General features: G+C 36.9%; 11 protein-coding genes across 11 annotated transcripts; 4 read left to right on the forward strand and 7 right to left on the reverse strand.

Moving 5' to 3' along the window:
• Positions 1-42: 42 nt before the first annotated feature.
• Positions 43-2,309, forward strand: C9374_010793 (uncharacterized protein; the record flags this gene model as incomplete). The annotated part of the gene is made up of 3 exons (XM_044686376.1): positions 43-115; positions 316-1,101; positions 1,243-2,309. The coding sequence occupies 3 exons, from the start codon at positions 43-45 to the stop codon at positions 2,307-2,309; spliced, it is 1,926 nt and encodes a 641-aa protein (XP_044543683.1).
• Positions 2,310-2,490: 181 nt separating this feature from the next.
• On the reverse strand, positions 2,491-4,933 carry C9374_010794 (uncharacterized protein; the record flags this gene model as incomplete). Its single annotated transcript, XM_044686377.1, has 3 exons — positions 2,491-3,058; positions 3,211-4,079; positions 4,259-4,933. 3 exons carry the CDS (start codon positions 4,931-4,933, stop codon positions 2,491-2,493), a joined length of 2,112 nt encoding a protein of 703 aa, XP_044543684.1.
• Positions 4,934-5,011: 78 nt separating this feature from the next.
• On the reverse strand, positions 5,012-6,583 carry C9374_010795 (uncharacterized protein; the record flags this gene model as incomplete). Its single annotated transcript, XM_044686378.1, has 3 exons — positions 5,012-5,241; positions 5,299-6,077; positions 6,150-6,583. 3 exons carry the CDS (start codon positions 6,581-6,583, stop codon positions 5,012-5,014), a joined length of 1,443 nt encoding a protein of 480 aa, XP_044543685.1.
• Positions 6,584-6,813: 230 nt separating this feature from the next.
• On the forward strand, positions 6,814-7,806 carry C9374_010796 (uncharacterized protein; the record flags this gene model as incomplete). Its single annotated transcript, XM_044686379.1, has 1 exon — positions 6,814-7,806. One exon carries the CDS (start codon positions 6,814-6,816, stop codon positions 7,804-7,806), a length of 993 nt encoding a protein of 330 aa, XP_044543686.1.
• A 99-nt stretch (positions 7,807-7,905) lies between these two features.
• On the forward strand, positions 7,906-11,843 carry C9374_010797 (uncharacterized protein; the record flags this gene model as incomplete). The annotated part of the gene is made up of 2 exons (XM_044686380.1): positions 7,906-10,740; positions 10,797-11,843. 2 exons carry the CDS (start codon positions 7,906-7,908, stop codon positions 11,841-11,843), a joined length of 3,882 nt encoding a protein of 1,293 aa, XP_044543687.1.
• Positions 11,844-11,904: 61 nt separating this feature from the next.
• Positions 11,905-13,329, reverse strand: C9374_010798 (uncharacterized protein; the record flags this gene model as incomplete). The annotated part of the gene is made up of 1 exon (XM_044686381.1): positions 11,905-13,329. The coding sequence occupies one exon, from the start codon at positions 13,327-13,329 to the stop codon at positions 11,905-11,907; it is 1,425 nt and encodes a 474-aa protein (XP_044543688.1).
• A 77-nt stretch (positions 13,330-13,406) lies between these two features.
• Positions 13,407-14,465, reverse strand: C9374_010799 (uncharacterized protein; the record flags this gene model as incomplete). The annotated part of the gene is made up of 1 exon (XM_044686382.1): positions 13,407-14,465. One exon carries the CDS (start codon positions 14,463-14,465, stop codon positions 13,407-13,409), a length of 1,059 nt encoding a protein of 352 aa, XP_044543689.1.
• Positions 14,466-14,653: 188 nt separating this feature from the next.
• C9374_010800 (uncharacterized protein) lies at positions 14,654-16,288 on the reverse strand (the record flags this gene model as incomplete). The annotated part of the gene is made up of 1 exon (XM_044686385.1): positions 14,654-16,288. The coding sequence occupies one exon, from the start codon at positions 16,286-16,288 to the stop codon at positions 14,654-14,656; it is 1,635 nt and encodes a 544-aa protein (XP_044543690.1).
• A 371-nt stretch (positions 16,289-16,659) lies between these two features.
• On the forward strand, positions 16,660-18,323 carry C9374_010801 (uncharacterized protein; the record flags this gene model as incomplete). Its single annotated transcript, XM_044686386.1, has 2 exons — positions 16,660-17,530; positions 17,677-18,323. The coding sequence occupies 2 exons, from the start codon at positions 16,660-16,662 to the stop codon at positions 18,321-18,323; spliced, it is 1,518 nt and encodes a 505-aa protein (XP_044543691.1).
• A 152-nt stretch (positions 18,324-18,475) lies between these two features.
• Positions 18,476-20,041, reverse strand: C9374_010802 (uncharacterized protein; the record flags this gene model as incomplete). The annotated part of the gene is made up of 1 exon (XM_044686387.1): positions 18,476-20,041. The coding sequence occupies one exon, from the start codon at positions 20,039-20,041 to the stop codon at positions 18,476-18,478; it is 1,566 nt and encodes a 521-aa protein (XP_044543692.1).
• Positions 20,042-20,552: 511 nt separating this feature from the next.
• Positions 20,553-23,206, reverse strand: C9374_010803 (uncharacterized protein; the record flags this gene model as incomplete). The annotated part of the gene is made up of 3 exons (XM_044686388.1): positions 20,553-22,965; positions 23,015-23,071; positions 23,130-23,206. The coding sequence occupies 3 exons, from the start codon at positions 23,204-23,206 to the stop codon at positions 20,553-20,555; spliced, it is 2,547 nt and encodes an 848-aa protein (XP_044543693.1).
• Between the last annotated feature and the right edge of the window lie 263 nt (positions 23,207-23,469).

The raw sequence follows: 23,469 nt of genomic DNA on the forward strand, positions 1-23,469 counted from the left end.
TCCAATCTTCCGTGATGAACCTGTTCTTATTATCAGAAAAAAATGTTGTGGACCATTGTTGCTCTCGGGGTTGCAGCGTTTTTGGGATATCATGCCTATGACACTTTTGTTGGAAGTGAGTATACCTTTGTAAATATTGTTTTCATGATATTAACATGTTATTGTGGTCATGAAATTATGTAAATCCAAATTTGGAATTTTCAATATTTTAATTCTTGATCATCATCACTTGATCATCCAACAACAATACCGAACATAAATTTGTACTACTATTATTACGATCATCCTCAACAACAACAACAACAACAACCACAGGAAAAAGGATTCCTATCAAGGAAATTCTCCAACGTCGTACCTATGAGCTCCGTAGCGTGGAGGCTCCCAAGCTAACAGGCTCACTCTTTTGGTTATTCGTTACCTTGCTCGAGTATGCTCCATTGGGTGATTGGATCGTTCCATTGATTTTGAAATCCTCCAATTTCTCATTATTGGATGAATTGAGCCTTTATAATGCTCCTAAATTATATCCAATTCCCGAAAGGAATGAACAAGATCAACTGAAGGATTTACAATTTGCTCAAGAACATGCTGGAATGTCAGTTCAAGAGATTCAAAAGAAGGAAATTGAACGTATTCTCAACGAATATTATTCAAGTTCTGAATCCAGTAATAACAATGGAGAAGAAAACACTAAACCAATTTGGAAAAATTTGACACAATTCCATCGACTTTACAAGGAACGTAAAACCACTCCATTGAAAGTTGCTCAAAATATTTTGGAAGCAATCAAGAAGGGAGATTCTCGTCAACCACCACTCTTGGCAGTCATTAAATATGATGCTGATTTGTTTTTGAAACAAGCAAAGGAATCGACTGAGAGATTTGAAAATGGAACGGAAATTTCTGTATTTGATGGAATTCCTGTCACCATTAAGGATGAGTTGGATCTTGCCGGATTTACCTCAAGTAAGGGCATGAAAGTCACTGAATATTCGAATCACGTAATCACTTTGGAGGAGGAAAGTAACATTTGTAAATCATTGCGTGCTTTGGGTGCAATTTTTGTTGGTAAGGCAAACCAGAATGAGATTGGAATTTGTCGTAAGTAGTAGAATTGTTGTTGATATATTTTTGAATCATGGTGTTTTATATTTTTCAAATGGTCAATGATGGCAAATGATCAAATATAATACTTTTAACAAACACGAACATTTTGATTCCATTTTCATCTGCCACCTACAGCTCGTGGAATGAATTTAAATTTTGGAAGTGCAAGAAATCCATTCAACATGAAATGTGACACCGGAGGTAGTTCCAGCGGAGGAGGAGCATGTGTGGCTTCTGGCCTTGTTCCATTGTCCATTGGAACAGATGGTGGAGGTTCCATTCGAGTACCTGCATCCTTCTGCGGACTCTATGGATTAAAACCTACTCATTTCAGAGTCTCCACTTATCAACACAGCGCTCCTGTTGCCTTCTCCACTTGTGTGGCTGGTCCATTGACTTCTTCTGCCATTGATTTGACTCTTTCATTTGCTGCCATTGCAGGTCGAAGAGAAAATGATTCATTTTCATGGTCTCAACCTCGAGATTTGAGATTGAGCGAAATTCGATTGGCCGACAAAGAGTATTATTCTCTTGAAGGACAAAAAATTGGTATCGACAATGCCTATTTCAATGACGTCAAGGATCAACGAATTGTGAAAATGTGTAGAGATTTTATTGAAAATGTATTTTGCAAAGTTTATGGAGCTCAAGTTGATGATTCTATTTTCACACCACTTCTCGAACCAAGTAGAGTCTCTCATTTGGTTTGTATTGCCTCAGAGATGAGAAATGGAATGAAGGACTATGGATACTTTGAATATAGTAAGAGATCATTGCTCTGTCCTGAAACCAGAATGAGTTTGCTTTCACAAAAGTATATTTCATCCTCACAATTCATTTCCGCTCAAAGAATTCGTTCTCATCAAATGGAAGAATTCGACAAGATTTTCCAAAATGTGAATGTTTATGCGACACCCACTATTGCTGGAGTGACTCCAGAATTTGTGGATGAGCAAGTCATGAAGGGAGGTTATGGCGTGAGTGATTATGACGTCTTGTCACAAATTATGAAATTTATTTTTATTTCCAACTTTTGTGGATATCCTTCCATTACCATTCCTATTGGATTTGTTGATGGAAAACCGGTTGGATTGCAATTAATGGCCAAGCATTGGGATGAAGTCACTCTATTGAAATATGCTCTATTGGCTGAGAAGTATACTGAAAAGAAGAAACCAGAAATGTTGTTTGAAATTTTGTAAATATATTTTATTTATTTGATTAAATTATGCACTCTGAGAATTTACTTCGAATTTTTGCTTCCTTCATTCTTGCTTTCATAATAAGCACATCAAGGTTGCGATCAAGGTTAACTCCAATACACAATGTCAATAGAAAAGTGAGCTTCCTATTATCATGCAACGAGTTGCGACAACTCTGTAATTACATTAATTCTTGTGCTAATTCAATATTGTTGGCTGCCATTGTGGCGGTTGTTGAAAAAGTGCTTGGAATGAGTTCTACAAGAGAACACAGTAAATCAAAAACAATGGTTGTCTCTGGAGTGGTGAGTACTTTGTAAAGAGCATTTCGCAGCTTGTCGTGTTCATGTTGGTGATCCGTTGCAACGTCTCCAGGTGTTGGGTGTGGAATAACTGGGCTTGACACATCATTGTTTTGAATGACTTGTTTCTCGAGTATGGACTTAATTTGTGGATGACTCTTAATAGGTTCCAACATTAATTTTTGAACCAAGTCCAAGACTCGTTGTTCCTTTTCATCGATCAGCCGTTCATTCTTGACAAGTTCACCCTTCTCGTAGATTTGTAAAAATTTTCTTCCTTCTCCGTCCGTGTAGTTCAATTCTCCATGCAATTGACCATCAACCCATTCTCCCTCAAGAATTTCTCGACGAAGAGCATCAATGAGCAAGACAAATTTACCTTTTCCATCAAATTTACCACTCTTCCAGTATCCTTCGTAAGTGTATCCTGTCGATGTAAATGTACCACTGAATATGATGAGTTCACATTGAGAAGTGCAAATTTGCATGCAATGGGATTGAATATTCATAGGATTCACAGTCATGAATTTGTTGTTGACAGGCAGAAAATACATTGTGTTTTTTTTTGGCAAAACTTGGTTCTTGCTATTACTACTTACTAGCCACTACTGAAATCTTGTTTCCATTCTCCCTCATAAACGTCACCATTGGCATATGATTGTTTTCCAAATCCATGACGCTTGTCTTGCAACCATTCACCGTCATAATGACTCTGATTTGAGGCAAATTTAATTTTACCCTTTCCTTCCCTCACACCATTCACAAAATGTCCATCATAATAATCTCCAGATGCATACTTGTAAGTACCTCGTCCAGAGATGACATCATTGGAAAATTCTCCTTCATATTTGGAGCCATCAGCCCAGACCATTTTACCATGGCCTTCTTTTTTGTCATCCACAAAATTGCCCTCAAATACTGAGCCGTCATGAAACATGAGAATTCCATAACCATGTTTTTCTCCTTTCGAATTTGTTTCTCCCTTATAGAAAGGTTGTCCTTCTTGTAAAATTTCTGGTGTTTGATCTCCTCCACATGCAGACACATCCAAATGCATGGCACTTGAAGATGGTGTTCGTTGTAACGCTATACTAGGCACAGTTGCTGTTGAAGTAGAAGTAGTGCTTTCACCATTTGATGATGGATTTCTTGGACTTGTTAAGGGTGATGTCACAATATGAAGAGAAGCTGCTGTGTTTGTGGCTTCAGTGGTGCTCGATAAAATCTCCGATACGAGAGATGATGTATCAAGAGTACTGCTGACACTATCAGAAGTTTCTGTGGTGAGTCGGTGGCGTGGTGTTGCTTGTTCTTGCTCACCAAATATTTCTGGTGCGAATACAATCAAAGATTTAATGACATTGGTTGCATTGGAAATGTCACGAATGGTCAACATTGGATCTTGATCTTTCAAATAAAGTACATTGGGTTGGAAAACGATGGCAATATTTTCTGGGCTCATCAAGTTCTGTGAGTGTTGCAATTGCCAAGGTGATTCGTCCAAAAAAAATCAAAAAATCCATTTGTGGAATAATTCATAGTATGATGACGTGATGGTAGTAGTAACATTGTAACAGCATACATTATTCAAAATAATATTTCCATAGAGAATCTTCATCATGAACTGATCAGTAAAGTGTGACTTACCTGTGCTTGATATTTTGTGATCTTGTTTAAAAAGAGACACAATCGTTTCAAAAGGCAATAGTTTGCGTTCGGCAGCAGAGAAACCACCTGTTGTAATAATCTAATTCTTCTATTATTCTCTGCTTCTTCGATTTCAGTGGCAGACAAATTGGCACTTTCACCAGCATCCGAACACCGAGGAGATGTCATCTTTGAAGTTGCCAAAAAGCTTTCATACAATTTGTTTGTTAAAAGAGGCTCATTCAATTTTCTCAAATAAACTTTGATGAGAGAGGCTGCCAAGTGAATGTCATGATACTCGTCAAAGTTTATCGTTGCGTTTTTGGCTCCTCCAGCTCTGAACTTTTCATCAATTTCGTGCATCACTTTATCTTCTCGGCTTTTTGACGTGGAGTGACGGAATATACCAACAGTCTCCAATCCGTTTCTCTCCAAATAATCCATGGCACAGAATAGAAATTCGGGTATATCTTCTGGGTTTGAAGGAAAGTGACCCCAAACTGTTGACGCTGCTGCAAGTTTTTGTTCGTCATGTTCTTTAATCATTTGTTGCAATGTGTCGAACATGCCTGTTTTTCGGTTCTTCTCCGTGAGGGAAGCAGTAGAGTCGGTCTTGAAAAGTGCCACTGAAGCCCGACCAGGCTCCAGCTTTATTTTCGAGAAGAGACGTTTCATGAGTTGTCACTCTTTGCAGTTGTTGTATCGCAAGGAGGTGTGAATTTTTTTTTGAAAAGTGAAAACTATTCAGGTTCATCACATTTCAAAAGACTCCAAGTGATTGTTTTCGTCCAAACAAAATGCCGAGCGGATGAATAGACCGTATTGCAAGTGTTGCTGCTGCTTTTGAGAGTTGCGTTCTGGTTGATTGTCGTCTGAATTGATAGGCATTAAATGTTTTCGAAGAGACTCCATCACTCTCAACAATAATTCAATTCTTTGCTTATTATTTCTCGAAGTGGCTAATATTTTGATTATGGCAAAGACTTTTCGGATTTGGAAATTGAAGTTGAATTAATTTGACGATCATTATCCAAACATACCATCGTTTAGTAGTTTTTGAGTAAAAACCACGTTGCATCCTAGCACGTTTAGCAATGCGTCAATCATGTGGCTCAATACATTGCTCGGTGCATCTTGTTGTTGTGAAACCGAATGGTCGGATAAAGCTCCTGTTTGCTTTTGTTTCTTCTTTCTTGGTTTCCCATTTGCTGTAGTTGAACGATTCAATGACGGTGATGGATTTCGTGACACGGATTCCAAATTTCCAGCCACAACACGCATATCCTCTTCAGAGCACGTAGCCACAATTTGGATAATTATCAAAAACACTTTCTTCTTCATTCCCTCCACAGTCTCAATAAGAGCATGATGACTGAGGTTTGCCATTGACAATGGTTCAAAGAACGCCTGAATTGCTTGTTCCAAATTTCTTCTCATGCTCTCATGAAATATCACTTGAGGTGTGATATAGCTTTGCAAACCCCCAAAGATTAACTCCAGCTTGAGTTGTGAGTCTTTGCTTTGGAGAGAAAGATGTCTGAGAATGCAACATCGACGTCTTACATTTTCTGCCATAGATCCTATTTGCATGGAAGAAAAGTTTCCACCTTCATCGATCTCTTTGAACAAAGGATCCAGCAAATAGCTCAACATCCTCTCCTTTTGCGTGTCAGGTTTGATAAAGATGTCCTTTAAACGGCAAGCCAACTCCTCAAAGGATTGAGGCTGCATCATTAACAAATCATAATTCTGCAATCGGAACATCAAGGCCATCATGCAGAATTGAGAAAATTGAGCAACTAGTTCATAGTCATGGTGGCTAGTATTGGTGAACGACAATTTTGATTTAAAAACTTGATTCAAGATCTCGCCAATATTGATTCCTGCTTACCTTTTGTTTTCATTGAAAACCAATTCGGAAAGACAACTCTCTAATTTCAGCAGAGCCTCTCTCACCGAGTGTTGGCAATGATGAGAAATATACTGAAACAGCGTTCCCTTCTCTTCATAGATGCATGATAGGGCTTCTATCAACAGAACTGTTTCGTGTTCTTTCAATATCACTCCTTCCAATGGATGTTTTTGAATAAGGATATTCATTCCTTGAAGAATCATGATCAAGCCTTTCTTGATCCTATTCTCCAAAGTTGTTGTACTTGTTTTCAAGAGTTGATCTTCCGCACGGAAAGACTCGACCACACCTCTCTCACCTAAAATAGTCCCTAATTCTTCATGAAACCATTGAATCCAATCTTTCAGTTGGTAGAATGTGGTTGATGGATGTTCATGAGTGGTTTTCCTCATTTCCATTGTTCCCTTACTCATTTCAATACTCCTGGATGGTTTACAACAATATTTTTTCAAATACAATTGCTTAGTTTTTCTCCAATTCGAAACACTTATTTTTACCTATCTTGTTTTAAATTCGACATCTTCATGAATGAGAAGGTACAATGATTGTCCATGAAGTCGCTAGAAATAAAATAATTCTTCTTATTTCGTTCGGCATGGTCGAAATTGATTGAAAAAAATACCGAGAACTCTAAAAAGCCATCATGAGCCAACAATCATCCCTGGGAAATAGAAATCATGTTAACAATAATATACAGTCGGAGCAACAACATGTAAATTCTTCTGGACGTTCTTCTTACCCCGATAAAAACACATCGGATGCCATTACTCTTAATGATTTCTATTCATCGTTACACTATTCGGAACAAACTCTCAATGAACAGCAAAAACAAATTTATAATATCATGGAACGAATGAATTATTGTCATCAACAAGCAGTTAAAATTGCAGGAGATGCAAAATTGGGCCAAGTCAATATTATTGAGAAATTGTGTTCAGTGAATTTATTAAAAGGCTCTGAATGTTTGAAACAATTTGTATCTTTCAATGCAGAGGAAAGTCCAACGAGATTAAATTCATCCAAAGCAGAATATGGCCAATTTTATTATAATTTAATGCATTGCCAGGACAAGGATCCAGAAACAAAAATGAAATATCAACAATTTATGGAGGAGAGGGAAGAATTTTCCGGTCTTCACACCAACCCTTTGAAGGAGGTTTTACCTGACGTTTACAATAATTTAACATTGAAAAATAGGGACGCATTGAAAGAAGTCTTTTCCAAAGTTGATTCTAGCAGCGAAGATCGAGCGCTCCGACTGAATGACGAGATTAGAAAACGATTTGCTCAACCCCAATATGAAAATTTGAGAAAATGTGCCAAAGATCGATACTTTAAAAGAATCAATGAAAATGCAACAGAATTTGGACTAAGAGAAAATAATGCAAATGAGCTAGCTCACAAATGCTTTGTTCCTTACATGGAATATTTCACTAGGATGGGTTCCATTCTGTGCAGAAGACAAATTCAAAATTGTTTAGGCTATGGTGGAAAAAACGACATGAAGAACGAGTCAGAGGACATGCAAGAAGGTACAACTGTCTTTTATCTACATTCGTGCATGAATGAGCAAGAGTTTGTGGGTCAGTGTTTGAGATATCCTGAAAAGTATTTCATTCAAAGTTTAGATGAATAAACAACATCTTGTTTACATTGAACAAGTTTTTACTTTAATTTAACACACCATACCTGAATTCAATGAATTTAAGGAGCTTACCTGTCATTTGTTAAAAAAATGCCGAAAAAGCCGAAAACAGTTTCACAACTTGTTGTGGACCAACAACTTTCCGATAAAGAAAGAGAACGTGGAAATGAACAATATAAACAACACCAATTTGATGAAGCCATTCAATCATATTCAAATGCTATTTTACTCGATTCAAAAAATGTTTTAAACCTCACCAATCGGGCTCAAGTTTTTTACAAGACACAACAATATCGGAATGCCATCAATGATTCTGAAACTGCCCAGAAATTAGATCCCAAATGGTGGAAATCATATCATATCAAGGCTGCTTCATTGGCTGCTCTGAAAGAATATGATGAGGCCAAACGATGTTGTGAGCAAGGCTTATCAGCATTGAAAAATGTTTCAAGCAATGATCATCATGATGAACCACAAGTAGTATCCACTCGTTCTTCGTCCAAATCTGAAGAAGGAATTCAAATGATTTCTAAATTGAAAAATCAAATTGAATTGATGAAAGAAAAAGGAGAAGAAAAAGCATCCACGAGTAAGGCCAAAGAGATGGAGCAGCTCAAAAAGGTGATGGATACATATACTCTTCCTCAACTCTTTCAAGCCATCAAAAGGAATGATTTTGATGATGTTTTGAAATGTATTACAGAACTTGGTTATTCTGTAAATATGGCTTTAAATTTTGAATTTGGATTTGGTTCTTCCTCCACTCCATTGCATTATTGTGTATTGAAAGGAACTCCTGAAATGCTTCGTTATTTACTTGAGAATGGTGCAGATTGGAAAGCAAAGACTGCTCAACCATTTGGGTTCACTGTTCTTCATTTGTGTTGTTTCTTTAACATCACAGATATGTGTCAAGCGATATTTCAATATATTGACAAGTGTTATGAAAAAGAGCCTGAGAAAACGTCACAAGCACTGAAAGAACTATTTCTTTCAAAAAACATCATGACACCACCACCCACTCTGTCTGCAGCTAACAGAGATTCAGTTGAATGTTTGGAAATCATATTCGACTCAATTTTAGTCAAAAAGAACATTCTTTCAATGGATACTTTACTTTCCAGCACTGTATTATGTGGAAGAAACATTTTACACACCGCAGCTGACAGAGGCTCCTTGTCAGTGGTCAAATATCTGGCAAGGAATTTCAAGAATTATTTGAAAGTCGATGCGCAAGATAATGATGGGAAAACTGCTATTCATTGCGCATGTCATGGAAACCATACGATTGTACAACAGGTCCAAGGCACCAATACAATATCCAAGGCACCATGTGATCATTCGGACCAACATTGTGTTCATGCTCAGATTATTGAAATTCTCGTGAAAGATTTAGGAGCAAACATGTTCTTGGAAACGAACGAAAAATTAACACCTCTTGCTCTCTCAGTTTACTATGGACATTATCAATGTACTCAAACATTGATCGATCTTGGATCCCTATCCAAGAAAAATCAGAAAATTCATGAAAAACTGAACTCATTAACGGACATGGCTTGCTCTGGGGGATATGACGATTGTTTAAGAGTGTTGTTGGCAAATAATGTTAAACCTGTTCCTGAAAGCATCAATTTAGCAATTGCTTCAGGTTATATTCAATGTGTGAAGCTACTATTAGAGTGCAGTGATTTCGACATTAACCAAACAGCTGCCATTCAATCCCACCGAGTCACTCCTCTGTTGACAGCATGTCTGTCTGGACAAGCAGAGATTGTCCAGCTTTTACTCAATCATCCCAAACAAAAAATTGATGTCAATAGAGCACTACCTAAATTTCCTCTTCCACTACATTTAGCTTGTATGAAAGGTCATGCAAATGTAGTTGAAGTTTTACTTTCTAATGGAGCCGATCCTACATTATTGGACTATAAGGGAGACAGTGTTTTTGTGAGTGCTGCTTCCAGTGGAGACGCACGAATTATTCATTTATTATTTGACCATTTGGATAAGAAATGTAAAACCAGTGAAGAAAAACAGAAACAAAGAATCATTGGACTTCTCTTAAACATCAAGACCCAACTATTCGCTGCCACATGGTTTGATATTGCCAGAAATAATGACCATGTGGAAATATTGAAGGCATTACAACAACGATGCAAATCGTATGGTATTGACTTTGATTTACCAGAAAAAAAGGAAAAAAAGGTGCAAAAAGCAACAGAAACGAAAAGAAGTGCCAAGACAGTAGAAAAGAAAGTGAAAAAACAGCCATTAGAGAAATCATCTTCAACGGTGAAATCTAAGATTGTCGGAGTTACCAATGATAATAATAGGGAAGCCGTTTCACAAATGTGGCAAGGTCTTCCAGAAGAAACTTTTATTCAAGAGATGAGAAATATTACTGCCACTGTCAGAGAGAAATTGTTGAAAAATCTTTCAATTGAAGCCCAATGCAAAACAATGGTCGATATTAGCACCTATCCATCTCAAACTATTCGATTACTTCGAAACGATATTGAAGAAGATTGGATTGGATTTTTACAATATCAAAATATTTCAGAAGAGAACTTGTCATTCGTTGCCTTATTTCTATCAAATATTTCTAATCAATTTGATGATGACAAAAAAAAGAAATATGCCTCATCAAAAGGACTTGAAGCAGCTCTTGATAGAATGTTATTTAGGCATAATAGGAATTATCTAATACTGGATAGCACAGTTGGATTGCTCCAAAATTTATTTGACGAAGATTTTTGGACTCGTGTGATGACATTTCAATCATATAGCTTTGGAAGTATTGTGAATACAACGTTGTCATGCTTATTACGCCAACATCGTCAATCAACGTTGACAGGATGCACTCTCTTGTTAAATTTCTATCGTGCATTTGAAAAAGAGCATGAAGACAATATATTTGTGACAACAGTAAGTATTTTTCAAGACGGTTTCATCCGATGGCATGAATCTTTGGTAATATTTAGAAATTATGCAATGTTGGAGGTTTAGAGTCGATTATGGAACTGATCAAAACAGATCTGTCAAAAACTCAACAATTTGACTCTACAATTATTTGCAATGCGTTGGAAATTATGTCAATTGTGGCATGGAATCGTCCTAAGGATGTTCTTAAAAGCGATGGAATACGTATTGCGTTAAATTTCTTGCCAAGTCCTTCTCAGGATGTAAAAGGACTGGCTTTGAATGTGATCTATGCCGTGATTCAAGGTTTAGAAATTTCTGATCGAAAATCTACTGAAGACAAGCATCAAATTATTTTAACAATGATTGCTATTTTGAGAAGTTACAAGAATGAACAATGCTCCAATTGTAATATGGCCGTCAGAATTCTAGAGCTATTTCTCTATTCCAAAGAGTTCAAGGTCAAGCTTTCCCAAAACGAGGTGGAAGAAATTTTAACACTACTTGCTCAATCTCTCCAACACTTTATTCCTGAAAGTTGCAACTTGACCGAGTATCAAACCATCCTTTTGCAACACTCAAGCATTTTACTTTCAACGCTTTGCAATTCAGAGTCACTGGTCAACCTAGTGTTGCAACACACCACACAGGGACTTGTCTATTTCTTGAGAATGGTTATGGCCAGTCCAGTACAAGCTCAGGCTAATCTTATTAACGCCATTTCAGTGTTTTTCAAATATTCTGAAATGTGTCTAGAAGCCAAGATTGTTTCCTCACTAGAATATTTGAAATTTTTCGACTTTATTTTGAAGGAGGCACAAGGTTCGAATCCATTCCTTATTCGTAATTGTGCATGTGCTGTTGCTATCATTTCAAGAAGAATGGGTCTATTAGGAAATGATCGAACTGTGAAATCAGATGATAACGAACCAATTTTTGTTGATATTAATGGTCCTCAGCAGACACCAAAAGTAATCACTGACAGATGTCAATATTGTGCCACTTATGGAGCGAAATCGAGATGTGGTGGATGTCGTAAAGTCTGTTATTGCTCCATGGAATGTCAACGTGCAGATTGGTCATTACACAAAAGTAGTTGTCACAAATAATCAAGAATGGTTCACATGGTGTGAAATGTGCAAAACTTTGAGGTTCATGACAATAATATTGTCATTGCGTGTGTGTTGACGAGCGTCCGAGAAAATATTTACAAAAAAGACATCCACCCAAGAACGAAGCCACACACAACCCTAACATTGACAATCTTTGCAACTGTTCTTGTTTTCGTCGATCCAACACCTTTTGCAAAATATCCAAGTATTCCCAAAGGTGATCAAACTTTTGAACTTCTTGAGTGGTCACTCGTATCGCAACCTCTTCGTCTGATCCATATAAAATAGAAGCATCAGTCTTCCAATTGAATAAGCATGCAGAACTGTGGTAATCATATGGATTCAACTCGATTAAATAAACCTTAGAGGACGAAGATGTTATGAATCCATATTCGTCACGTGACGGGTAGGTATCATCATGACACGTACTTTCGCCTTTCAACACCACCATCACATCAAAGACATAGGATTCAAAATGAGCTTCCAAACGTCGACTCAATGCATTCTCGAAAAATTCTTTCACAGCTCCAACATATTCCTCCTTGTGCTCGCACACATGTGGATGAAATACATGTTGATCATATTGAGAGATGGCTACCAATTTCTTGTTATGAACAAAACATCGAAACTCGTTTCTTAAGTCAACATTGTCATGCCATTCCCGAAGTGCAATATATGTATAATTCAAAGAAGAGTCCTTATGGTGGTAATAATTTGTTAAAATCCATTCAAAACCTCTTCGAATTCTCTTACTCATCAAAATTAAATTCACACCATACATAATGTCATTGGAGGAGACTTTCAACAATTGTGAAAATTCTCCTCTTAAAATTTTAAATAATTCGTTTTGCATTTTGAAAAAACGAGAAGGAATAGAATCTTGCGTATGGGTTCGATACGCATTTTGGAGTGTCATGTATTCCTCAATCAATGCCACATGTTTCACCAATTGTTGATATAAATGTTCTTGATTTCGTTTCATCTTTCGATGCTCAGCACTATCTTTTGGAGAGTTTCCACTTAATCTTAAAAACACTGCTTTTCGGATGCTCTTTTTTGAAACGATCGACATGTCGTGTGAATGTTGGCAGAATTCATCCTGTGACAATGATTCATCTGGACCAGAAAAATATTTTTCCATTTCCGAAATGATGTATCGAATGACAGGTTCGGAATCTTGAAATAAATCTTGTACGTGGTGGAATGAAGTTGCTCCCAATTGCATGCTAATTCTTCTCTTGTATTCTTTCATTCGAGTTTGATCTTGCATGAATTTATAAACAAGATAAATTTGTTCCAATGAGAGAGGAATGAAATGTGTCGGAAATGTTAACAATGGATTTTTCTTTTTTCCTTCCTTCGGATCATGATGTAGAGAGGATGATGCCATAACCAAAGGATACCATCGATCAATGTCGAAAGATTTCCAGAAATGAATTTCTTGATTGGATCGAATTTCATTCACTCCGAGCGATGATGACATTTTTTTCAAAATGTGAAAAATCTATACCTGGACATGTCCTTCTTGTTGTCCTTGGCCTCAATTCGATGATGTGATGATTACAGATAGCTATCCGCCTGTTCATTGGAAAGTAACTTTTCAAAATTTTCTTCGAGTCCTTCGATGTTGGATCCTTCTCCAATAATTTTAACAATTTTTTGATTCCTCTTTCGAGAATTCTCAATTTCATTCTTTTCGGATATCACTCGATGCATGACACCATCCATAAAGTGTTTGGCCTCGTGTTGTTGTTGTTGCTTCTCTTTTTCTTTGGAATTTCTCCATTTTGAAAATGGTTGATTCATCCACACATGATACAACCCCAAAGATGCCATTCCCAACCATAATTCCCACTCTGCAATAGCTCTTGGTAATCGATAATACAGCAATGATAGAATATATCTAATCTTTTCTAAATAATAGGTCCAATCATGTGTGAAATCACTGCCATGAATATTCGTTCTCAATAAAGACAAATCCTCACTTGGAGAAGACGAGAACACACGTGGCAATCCAGCCTCTCGTCCCAACAAGGATTGACTTCTATATTGTACAAAACCATAGCCTGGCAGTAATGATGAATGAGTCTTCTTTTTCTGTTGAGAACTGAGTGTTGTGGGATCTGTATACGAAGGACTAAATTTCCATTGAGGATTAAATTTCAAACCGTTTGTTGAAGACTCTGATGAAAGCATGTATTGATAATAAGAGGCTGTATCGTTGAGATAGGCTTCAGTGTTGTTGGATGACCATGATGGGTTGGAATTACCTCGAGAGGTGTTGAGGCTTGAATTTCTCGTTTTGGAAATTGATTTAAATTCATGAAAATAATTGGATGGCGTTTTTCTAAAGGAAATGAAATCAAGTGTTGTGGAATGTTGATTCTTGGAATGAATTTTGTAATAAATAATTATGGTGATGATGAGAGTCAATCCCGATGATAGGATGATCATGAATTTTATCCATTTTGTTCTTCTTCGAGAATGATTGGATGTTTCCATACCATTATTCTCGGAATGAATTTCTAATTGATTAAGTTGTTGATGATTGGATTCCGAATCGGACTGTGATAACTTTTGCAACTTCTTTTGCAACCACTCCAGTGCAGAGTTGTACATTTTTTTTCGTGTTGAATTCAAAACAATTCGAATGGTGGAAAAGGCAAAGCAAACTGAGTGTTCAAAATGAAAAACGTTTCATTAGCATGCATTGGAATAGTAGAATGCAATGAAATAAATTATAATATAATTTGGGAGAAGAAAAACGGAGAATTCTCAACAAGCGTCAAAAATGTTGTGAAATGGAATTACACGTCACTCGAATCACTATCAGAATCGTCAATTCCATCTAAACTGTCCCAATTGATTTGCCCTCCTTGTCCTTGCTCTTGAATAACTGTTCTTAAAAATGTTTGCATGATATCATTGAACACTTGTTGATTTTCTGGAGTGATGACTAGATTGTTCATGGCTGCTGATAATCCTTCGTTTTCATTGTGTAAACTGTTCGTGTGATATAAATTGAGAATTTGATCTCCGTGTTGTCTCATAACTCTTTCCAAAATATTTCTCTCAAGAGAGTCGTCGACTTCTTTTTCCAGTTGAGATAAAATGTCTGTCTTTTCGAGCGTTGGTGCCCAGAAAAACAAACGACTCGATTCAATCGAGTTGGAAATAATCCTGTAATCATCGAGGTTCATTAATAAATGGATCACGCCTTCATGACCACTCAGAGTGCGTACTAACTTTCCTGACCATGTGTCATAAATATAAATCTTGTTGTCTTCACTTCCTGTGAGAACATATTTCTCTTCCTTGAAAAAGCATGAACTGACATTGTATGACTTGCATTCATGTTGCGAGTAGGTTTGAACAACAAATGGATCCAGCGATGAGACTTCATTCAGGGTAGTTGAAGGAAGTTTTCTAACATCGAACAGTCTCATGGTACTATCTCGTCCACTAGAGAGTAAATACAAATCATCGTTCGTGATTTGTAATTGATTCATTTTACCATTGTGAGCCTTGATTTTAAATTTTGGTTTCACTGTATTCACTCCAGTATTGCTGTTGAAAACTAAACTTCTGGTGTCATACATTCTCAAACATCCGTCACGTGAAGCACTATAAACAATGTGGGGTGATCTATGGAGGGTTAACAGGGAGTTAATTGTATTCAAACCTCCTAGCGCATCTTTTGGATCGTTTTGAATTTGAAAAGAAACTTGATGATTTCTATTAATGTCCCATCCGTAAATAAAGCCACTAATACATCCGGAATACAACGTAGTAGAGTCACAATTTGTATTCAAGCAACGGATCCAGTCTTTGTGATCCTTCAATGTTTGAATATTATTCTCGCCATGCCATACTTTGATAGTTTTGTCGAGAGATGACGTGTAGAACATTTCGTGGTCGATCGGATGACCTTTTGCTGACGATTGTTGTACCACTTTCTCAGATGATTGCTGTTGCTGTTCAGTGGCCCGATGATTTTGCACAAAGTGAATTTGAGTTATAATTTCCTTGTGATGTGATGCAAATTCCTTTGTCTTGACACCATCATAATTGAAAAGTAATAAATTAGCTCTTCCATTGCTAGTGGCAATGATATTACGGTGATTCGTTGTCAGACAAAAACAACAATCCTCTCCTCCACTGGCTCCTGTTTTAAACGCACCCATAAATGCAACGTGATTCACATTCAAAACATTCATCATTCGTTTCTCAATATTCATATCCAACAAATTTTGCACCGAATAATTGGTTCTCGGTTTTTCCATACTCATCAACAAGGGTCTATGATTCAAATAATTATAAAAACTTTTACGACTCCGATCATAGAGTTTTGAATCAAGAGAGGAATTTTTCTTGGTGGATGTTGTAGGAGTAGCTGATGATGATGCACTCGACGTATGAACACCCGTTGATGATGAAATCATTTTTTTTGGGATGTTTTTAAAAAAAAACCATTCCAGCAATTCCTTATTGATAACTCCATCAACACCTCAATTTCAGAGCAGTTTTAACTTTTAAAAAGATGAAAACAAGATATGAGAAAGGCTCCTCTAGAACTTTCATAAAATTTCATACTCGCACGCATCTTCCGAAAAATCCATCCTCTCCCATCCTTGAGGATGATTTGAAATTGTTCGCCCGCAACTGATCGTCTTCTCTCCATTTCATCATCCTGTTGAGGATGAAAAAAACAAAAAAAAATCATCATCAGATTTATTTTCATTCCATTCCAACAAACAATAATAACCCGATCATCCATTTATTATATTAATACACCAACCAAAACTCTCTAACCATGGTCCTCTTGAAGAATGTCAAAAACTTTACCAAACATTATGATATCATTGTCATTGGTGCCGGAGCTGGTTTAGGTAAACTCGGACGACCAGCCACAGAATATGGCTACTCGGTAGCACTTTGCGAAAATGACAAGTTGGGAGGAACATGTTTGAATCGTGGTTGTATTCCATCGAAAATGTTGATTCATCCGGCTGATGTGGTTCAAACCATTGAATCGGCTCATCGTTTTGAAGTGGATGTGAAAAAGAAGGAAACGAGTGGTGATTTGGATTACGACATTCGATTCTCGGAATTGGTAGCTCGTGTATCAAAGACCATTGATGATGAAAGCGATTCCATTCTTCCCAATGTTGAAAAGAATCAAAAATTGGATTGGTTTGTTGGACAAACAGCGAGATTTATTGGCGAGAGAACCTTACAAGTGGGCTCTCCTGATGATAATGTGGTCATTACTGCCGATCGAGTATTTGTGGCAGCAGGTGCAAGAGCTGTTGATTTGTCAGATCAAATCGAAGGTCTAGCTTCCACTCCATACATGACCTACAGAGAAGCTCTCAGAAATCAGCAACGATTTAAGAGATTAATTTGTATTGGAGCTGGATATATTGCCACCGAGTTGTGTCACTTCTTTTCAAGTACTGGAACTCACACCACGTTATTTGTGAGATCTAAATTTTTGAAATATGAAGATGAAGAAGTTCAAAAGGAATTTGAACGAGTGTTTGTGAAGAGGAAAAATATTGAAGTGAAACAGGGAATGAAACCTATCAGAGTGAGATATGAAAATAATGAATTTATTTTGACCTATTTGAACCCTCATTTAGATACTGCACAGGAACAAGAAATTCGTGCTGATGCTTTGTTAGGTATGTAAATTTTAAAGTGTTGATAGTTTTTACCGTAATAATTGTGATTTTTACCAATTCAATGAACATACACCATTACTTACTTTCATGCATTTGAAACCCATGAAACACTCATTGACTTGTTCATGAATCATTCTACCTCATAGTTGCTGCCGGAGTTAAACCTAACACAGATATTTTGCAATGTGAAAAGGCTGGAATTAAACTCACCAAAGATGGATTCGTAGAGGTCGACAAGTATTTGAGATCTGTTAGTGCACCCAACGTATGGGCCTTGGGTGACATTGCAGGAAACTATCTCTTCCGTCACAATGCTAACTTTGAATCCGAATATCTCATGGAAACAGTCATTTCCAAGATGAGTGAACCTTATCCTATCGATCACACAGGTATGCCACACGCTGTTTTTGCAAATCCTCAAATTGCTGGTGTTGGCTTAACTGAACAAGAATGTCGCGAAAAAGGTTTGAATTTTGTTTCAGTCAAGAACAATTATTCAGCCTCAGCCATGGGTATGGCCTTATTGAGCGATGAGGGATTTGTGAAACTCATTGTCGAACGTGGAACTAGAAGAATTCTGGGATGTCACATTATTGGTCATGAAGCAAGTACTCTTGTACATCAAGTTGGAGTTTTGTTTAGAATTGAAGGAGGAGCCAAACTCGACGACTTGTTGAATTGCATTTACATTCATCCTGCCTTGAATGAAATTGTTCGAAATGCAGCAAGAAAAGCCAAACAAGCATTATTGAACGCAGGAGATACCATTCCACCTAGTTTATATTTCAAGTAATTGTTTCTACTTGAAAGAACTATTAATACTTTTTTTATTGTTTCTACTTGAAAGAACTATTAATTCTTTTTTTAATATGAACATATTTTCAACGATTCATGTTCTTACTTGTGTGCACACACAACAAATCCATTCCTTGTGTTGTGATGGTGTTAACTCATTATTTCTCCATGAGTGGAATATTCATAAAATAAATACTTCAATACTTGGAATGAACAAGTTTGAGTTTCAAAATTCGGTTGCAACATCAACACCAGCATGTACGATTGAATTTTCTCTCCCTCATGATATCCTTGAAAGAATTCATGATCTTTGACAAATGTTTGCAGCAACACCTCCTCGTGGCATTCTTCTGTGTTGTTGTTTCTTGTTGTTGATTGTTTGTTTCGAAGATATTCATTGAACCATTCGGTGACACCTTTCGTGGCTTGTGCATGGGAACAACTGTCTTGAATATGGTCATGGAATGAAAGTGAATACCAATCGTTTCGTTTGTGTGCAAGTGCCAATAACAATTTGAATATAAAATTTCGAATAAATTTCACATTCAATAAACCGGTGGACCAAAGTCGGTACAAGATTTGTTCTAATTTTTGATTGAAAAAGGAATCTAGATCGTTTGGAATTGGTCCTTGCATCAACATGTCCAGAGATTGGAAATCGTTTACAAATTCAAGATCAATAAAAGTCAATGAATACTTGCTGAAACAGGTGACATGTTGACAGATGGCATGTCTTGTTTCTGTTTCAAACGTCAAGTCCAATGAAACATAATCAAATTTTGTGTTCGAACACATCAATGGTGTCTCCAAAATCACAGGTTCAGCCTTTTCAATCGTACATTCATCCACTGCCTTGACCAGAAATAACTTTTCAATCAAATTCTTCGAATGGTCCAACATGCCTCCTTCCAAATGCAACACCATGTCAAAAAAAAACTCTTTGTAATTTCCACGTTCGAAAGTTCTCTGTACCCACAACAATGACTTGATCTCCAAATGGTTGTTGTTGTTTGTTTGGTTCAAGTTGTCATTCTTGTCATTCTTGTCTGTTAAACTCTGGAATGGACGTGTGAACCATTGATCACAATTCAAGTTCGTCCAATAATTTTGTTTTCCATTTAAAAAGTTTGGAATCCATGTCAACAAGACATCATTCTTTCTGGGTGATGAAACATGTGGCCATGACTTGTAAAATTTGTCTGAAAGAAATTGACTTGCCAAATCTTCTTCCATCGAATTTAACTCCTCTTGGAACTCGTTTTGAAATAATTCCTTTTCGTGTGTTGTTCTTGGTGTTTCAAAAATGGAAAATTCAAGAAATGAGTTGAACGAAAGATGTTCCAAACCCATTCGAATTTCACGACACGCTTTTAATATGGAAAAGAAGAGCATGAGAGTGCTTTTAGCTGAATGATTTGGTAATTGTTCTTGTTGTTCTTGAGAGGAAATAATTCTTTCTGGAATTTTCAATTGAAATATTTGAACCAATACATGAAAATGAAAGACATTCCATCCACTCTCGACATGATCGTTCCATAGTTTGCATACGAGTCGAACATGATGCAAAACATCGTGAAGAGGTAAAAAACCGCTCATCATGATCCTTTGAAATAAATCGGAACGATGAAAAAGTGAATGGTTCCAATCATCGAGAGGGGTTTCGTGTTCGAGTGGAGAGTGATGATCTCGTTTTTGCTTTTTCAATGATGGATTCATGGAAAGGGGTAGGTTGTGAATTTTTTTTTGGTTGACTGCTCTAAATCTCATATCCAACGGGAGGACATGGACACAACGGTTCTGACCAGGACAAATATGGTACCACAGCGAACTCTTGAATTCAAACCATGCATGAAGTTGAGAGTGGCCATATGTTGCAACTGTGTATTTTGGCAATCGTCACCTTGTTTATGATTGGCGGATGTTCAAGATTGGTCAGGATGAAATTGACGAAAGAATGACTAAATCAAAGTTTATCTTTACGGAATCTACGAATTTAGGAATGGCTTTGTTGCCACTACTACTGCTATGTGATGTAGAATATTGTACATTATTGTCAATTTGATTGCCTTAGAGATCCAAAATAGTCAACTTCTTCAAATATTCATTATTAGCAATAGCTTTGACACCTTCACTACCAATTCCAATGGAAGTGATTTTTGAAATTCCACAAATGTTGACTCAATGTATTTCAAAACGTTATGAATTGTTCTATCGAATCACGAATTTTTCATTTGTTAAAATAAGGTAACGACAAGATATCTTGAGCATTGGGTCTCGTCACACTTTCCTTCTCCAACATTTGGAGTACAATATTGGCCAGTTCTTCTGAATAATCATTTTCCAGTATTTTGTTTTTCAATATTTGTTTGGAAACTGAGGGTTCTTTGGTTAATAATAAGTGACTGATGGAAGTGGCTGTATCTTTGGTCATCATTTGATAAACAGTCACACCCAATGAATACACATCCGTATTTGCATAATATTTGCTTCCCAATCCAATTTCAGGGCTCATATATAACGGAGTACCTGCATAACTTTGTGCTTCAGATCCTTGATTTCCTTTTGCGAGACCAAAATCAGCTAAAACAACACGAATCTGTTGTTTCTTTTCATCAAAACTCTGAATGAAAATATTTGAAGGTTTGATATCTCTGTGAATAATGTTCAATGTTCCATGAACATAGACCAATGCAGTACAAATTTGATAAATCACTTGTTTCACAATCTTTTCATTACATTCCACTGCATGACCAGGTGCTAATGTGGTAAATTTGTTCAAGTCTCCTTTCTCATAATAATCCATATCGAGACACAAAAGTTGATCTTTGGACAAGAAAATATCATTCACTTTCAAAATATTGTCATGTCGAATGTTCATCAATTGAATTCCTTCTTTCATGATACTATTCAATTCACTCATCGAAGAAAATTTCATGACTTTGACAGCTTTCGCTTTGTTTCCATATTTTGTATCATTCGCTTTAAAAACTGAACCAAATGCTCCTTGACCAATCTTCACAATATTTTGATAACGAGAGAATGGATCTATCGCTTGTCCTCGTGCCTCTGCTGATACAGTTCCAGAACCATTCTCTGTCATGAGAGGTGTGAATGAGACACTTGCATCGGAAGGAAAGTCTGAAGAGGAAAAATTTGTTTCCAACTCGACACTATTCAATGTAGAAATATGAGAAATTCCCTTCTTTCCATTTTCAATATTCACTTCTGAATTCTTGCTGTTTTTTCCTCTTCGTAAAGACAAGTATGATGCAATGACAATCACAACAATGACAAGTGCTGAAAGAATGAGACAACCTCCAACACCAACCACCACACCAATAATAATTGCATCAGTATTTTGGCGAAGGGATGTTCTTTCACATAGTGGTCCTTCAAATCCATTTTGGCATTGACACGAATCCAACGATTTACATTGACCATTTCCAGAACATACTCGAATATCGTTGGCCCAAGTTCCATTGCAAGATGGAATTTCACAATTCGATCCGCTCCATCCATTCAAACAAATACATTCTAAAAAGGTTTCATTATCAAGTGTTCTGTTTCCTTCACAAAATGGAATCATTTTTCGAACGAGACCAAATGTTTGATCAGCATAATACAGTTCACCATTGTCTCCAGATACGATCGTGGTTGGAAGTCCTGCACAAGTTTGTGTAGATAACCGTCCATCTCCATTATAGTTGCATGTCTCTGATCCTGGAATCATTCCTCCAATGGTTACAATTCGTTTAGTTTCTTTGGATACTTTACGAATCAACCCATTTCCAGAATCGGAAATCACTAAATCTCCATTCTTTAGAAATACTAACGATTGTGGATTTCTAAGGCTCGCCTCTGTTGCCAATACATCTTCTCCACTGTAACCAGAGTACTCGTTACCAGCAATGATAGAAATTTCTCCACTAGTAAAATTTTTCATTTTCACAGTACTTGTTGTTTGTTCTACAAAATACAAGTCACCTGTGAAAGGCGAAATGGCAGCTCCATTCACGGTTGCTGTAACGTTTGCCAAAAATACAATGCTCTCAGTGGCAGCTACATATTTCGAAATTCTTGTCAGACCAAATACTCCTTGGATGAAGAGTATATCTCCATTATCAAAACACATTGGGACTCTTGGATAAACAAGCAAAGATTGAGATGCAAGACCTTCCGTTGGTGGTGAGCTCGACTTTCTAAATGTTCCTGCGATAATTGAAACCAATCCAGTAGCGGCTACATATTTGTACAGCACGTGGTATTGTCTTGCTGCAATAATGACGTCTCCATTCGAAAATCCACATGTAGACACCAAACCAGTGACAAGGACGTTCTTCAAAAGACCTTCAATTGCATTCATTCCATTCACATCGATCCTGAAACCCGATAAGCGAGAAAGGTATCCGTTCTTGATGTCAACCTTGCTTAACAAATAGGAGTTGTAAAACGAGTCAACTGAATGAATCCAAATGTCTCCTCCACTTTTAGAGTCTTTGTTTTTAACAAAGGAAATGGAGTTAATGGTATTGAGATATGTAGAAGCAGCTGATTGAGGAGCTTTTGATGACCCATCGTATTGAAATCTACCGGCCACTGTTGACAAAATACCATCCACAGATATCTTTCTAATTCGAATTCTGTTACATTGTTAGCTAATCATTTTACTGCCATATAAAAACAACGTACGTTTGTTCAATAAAATAAATTTCTCCCTGTGCTGTGAGGAATAGACTTGTAGGAGTGCTTTAAATTGACACAAGTTAACTTTTTGAATAAAAAATTCTATGTAATCATGACATACCTAATCAATGATTCAGTTGCTTTCAATCCATCACCGTTATAACCCGCAAATTCATTTCCATTGCTATCTGGTGCCATTCCAGCAATAATACGAACTGAACCATCTCGAAGTGACAATGCCCGAATGGTCGAACTTCCATGCACAAAATAAAGAGTGTCATTCTGAACTGCAATACTGCTAATTGACAGATCATTCGTTCCATTATAAAGTAAAATTTTTGTTGAATTATTCTCGAAATATTTGAATATGGAATTCGTTCCATATTCAGCAAAATAGAGGATTGGGCCATCAGTTAAAGCATCAACCACATGAAATGATTTCGTACTTTGTTCGGTGTTTC

This window comes from Naegleria lovaniensis (assembly GCF_003324165.1).
Source record: "Naegleria lovaniensis strain ATCC 30569 chromosome Unknown tig045, whole genome shotgun sequence".
Taxonomy (NCBI): Eukaryota; Heterolobosea; class Eutetramitea; order Acrasida; family Naegleriidae; genus Naegleria; species Naegleria lovaniensis.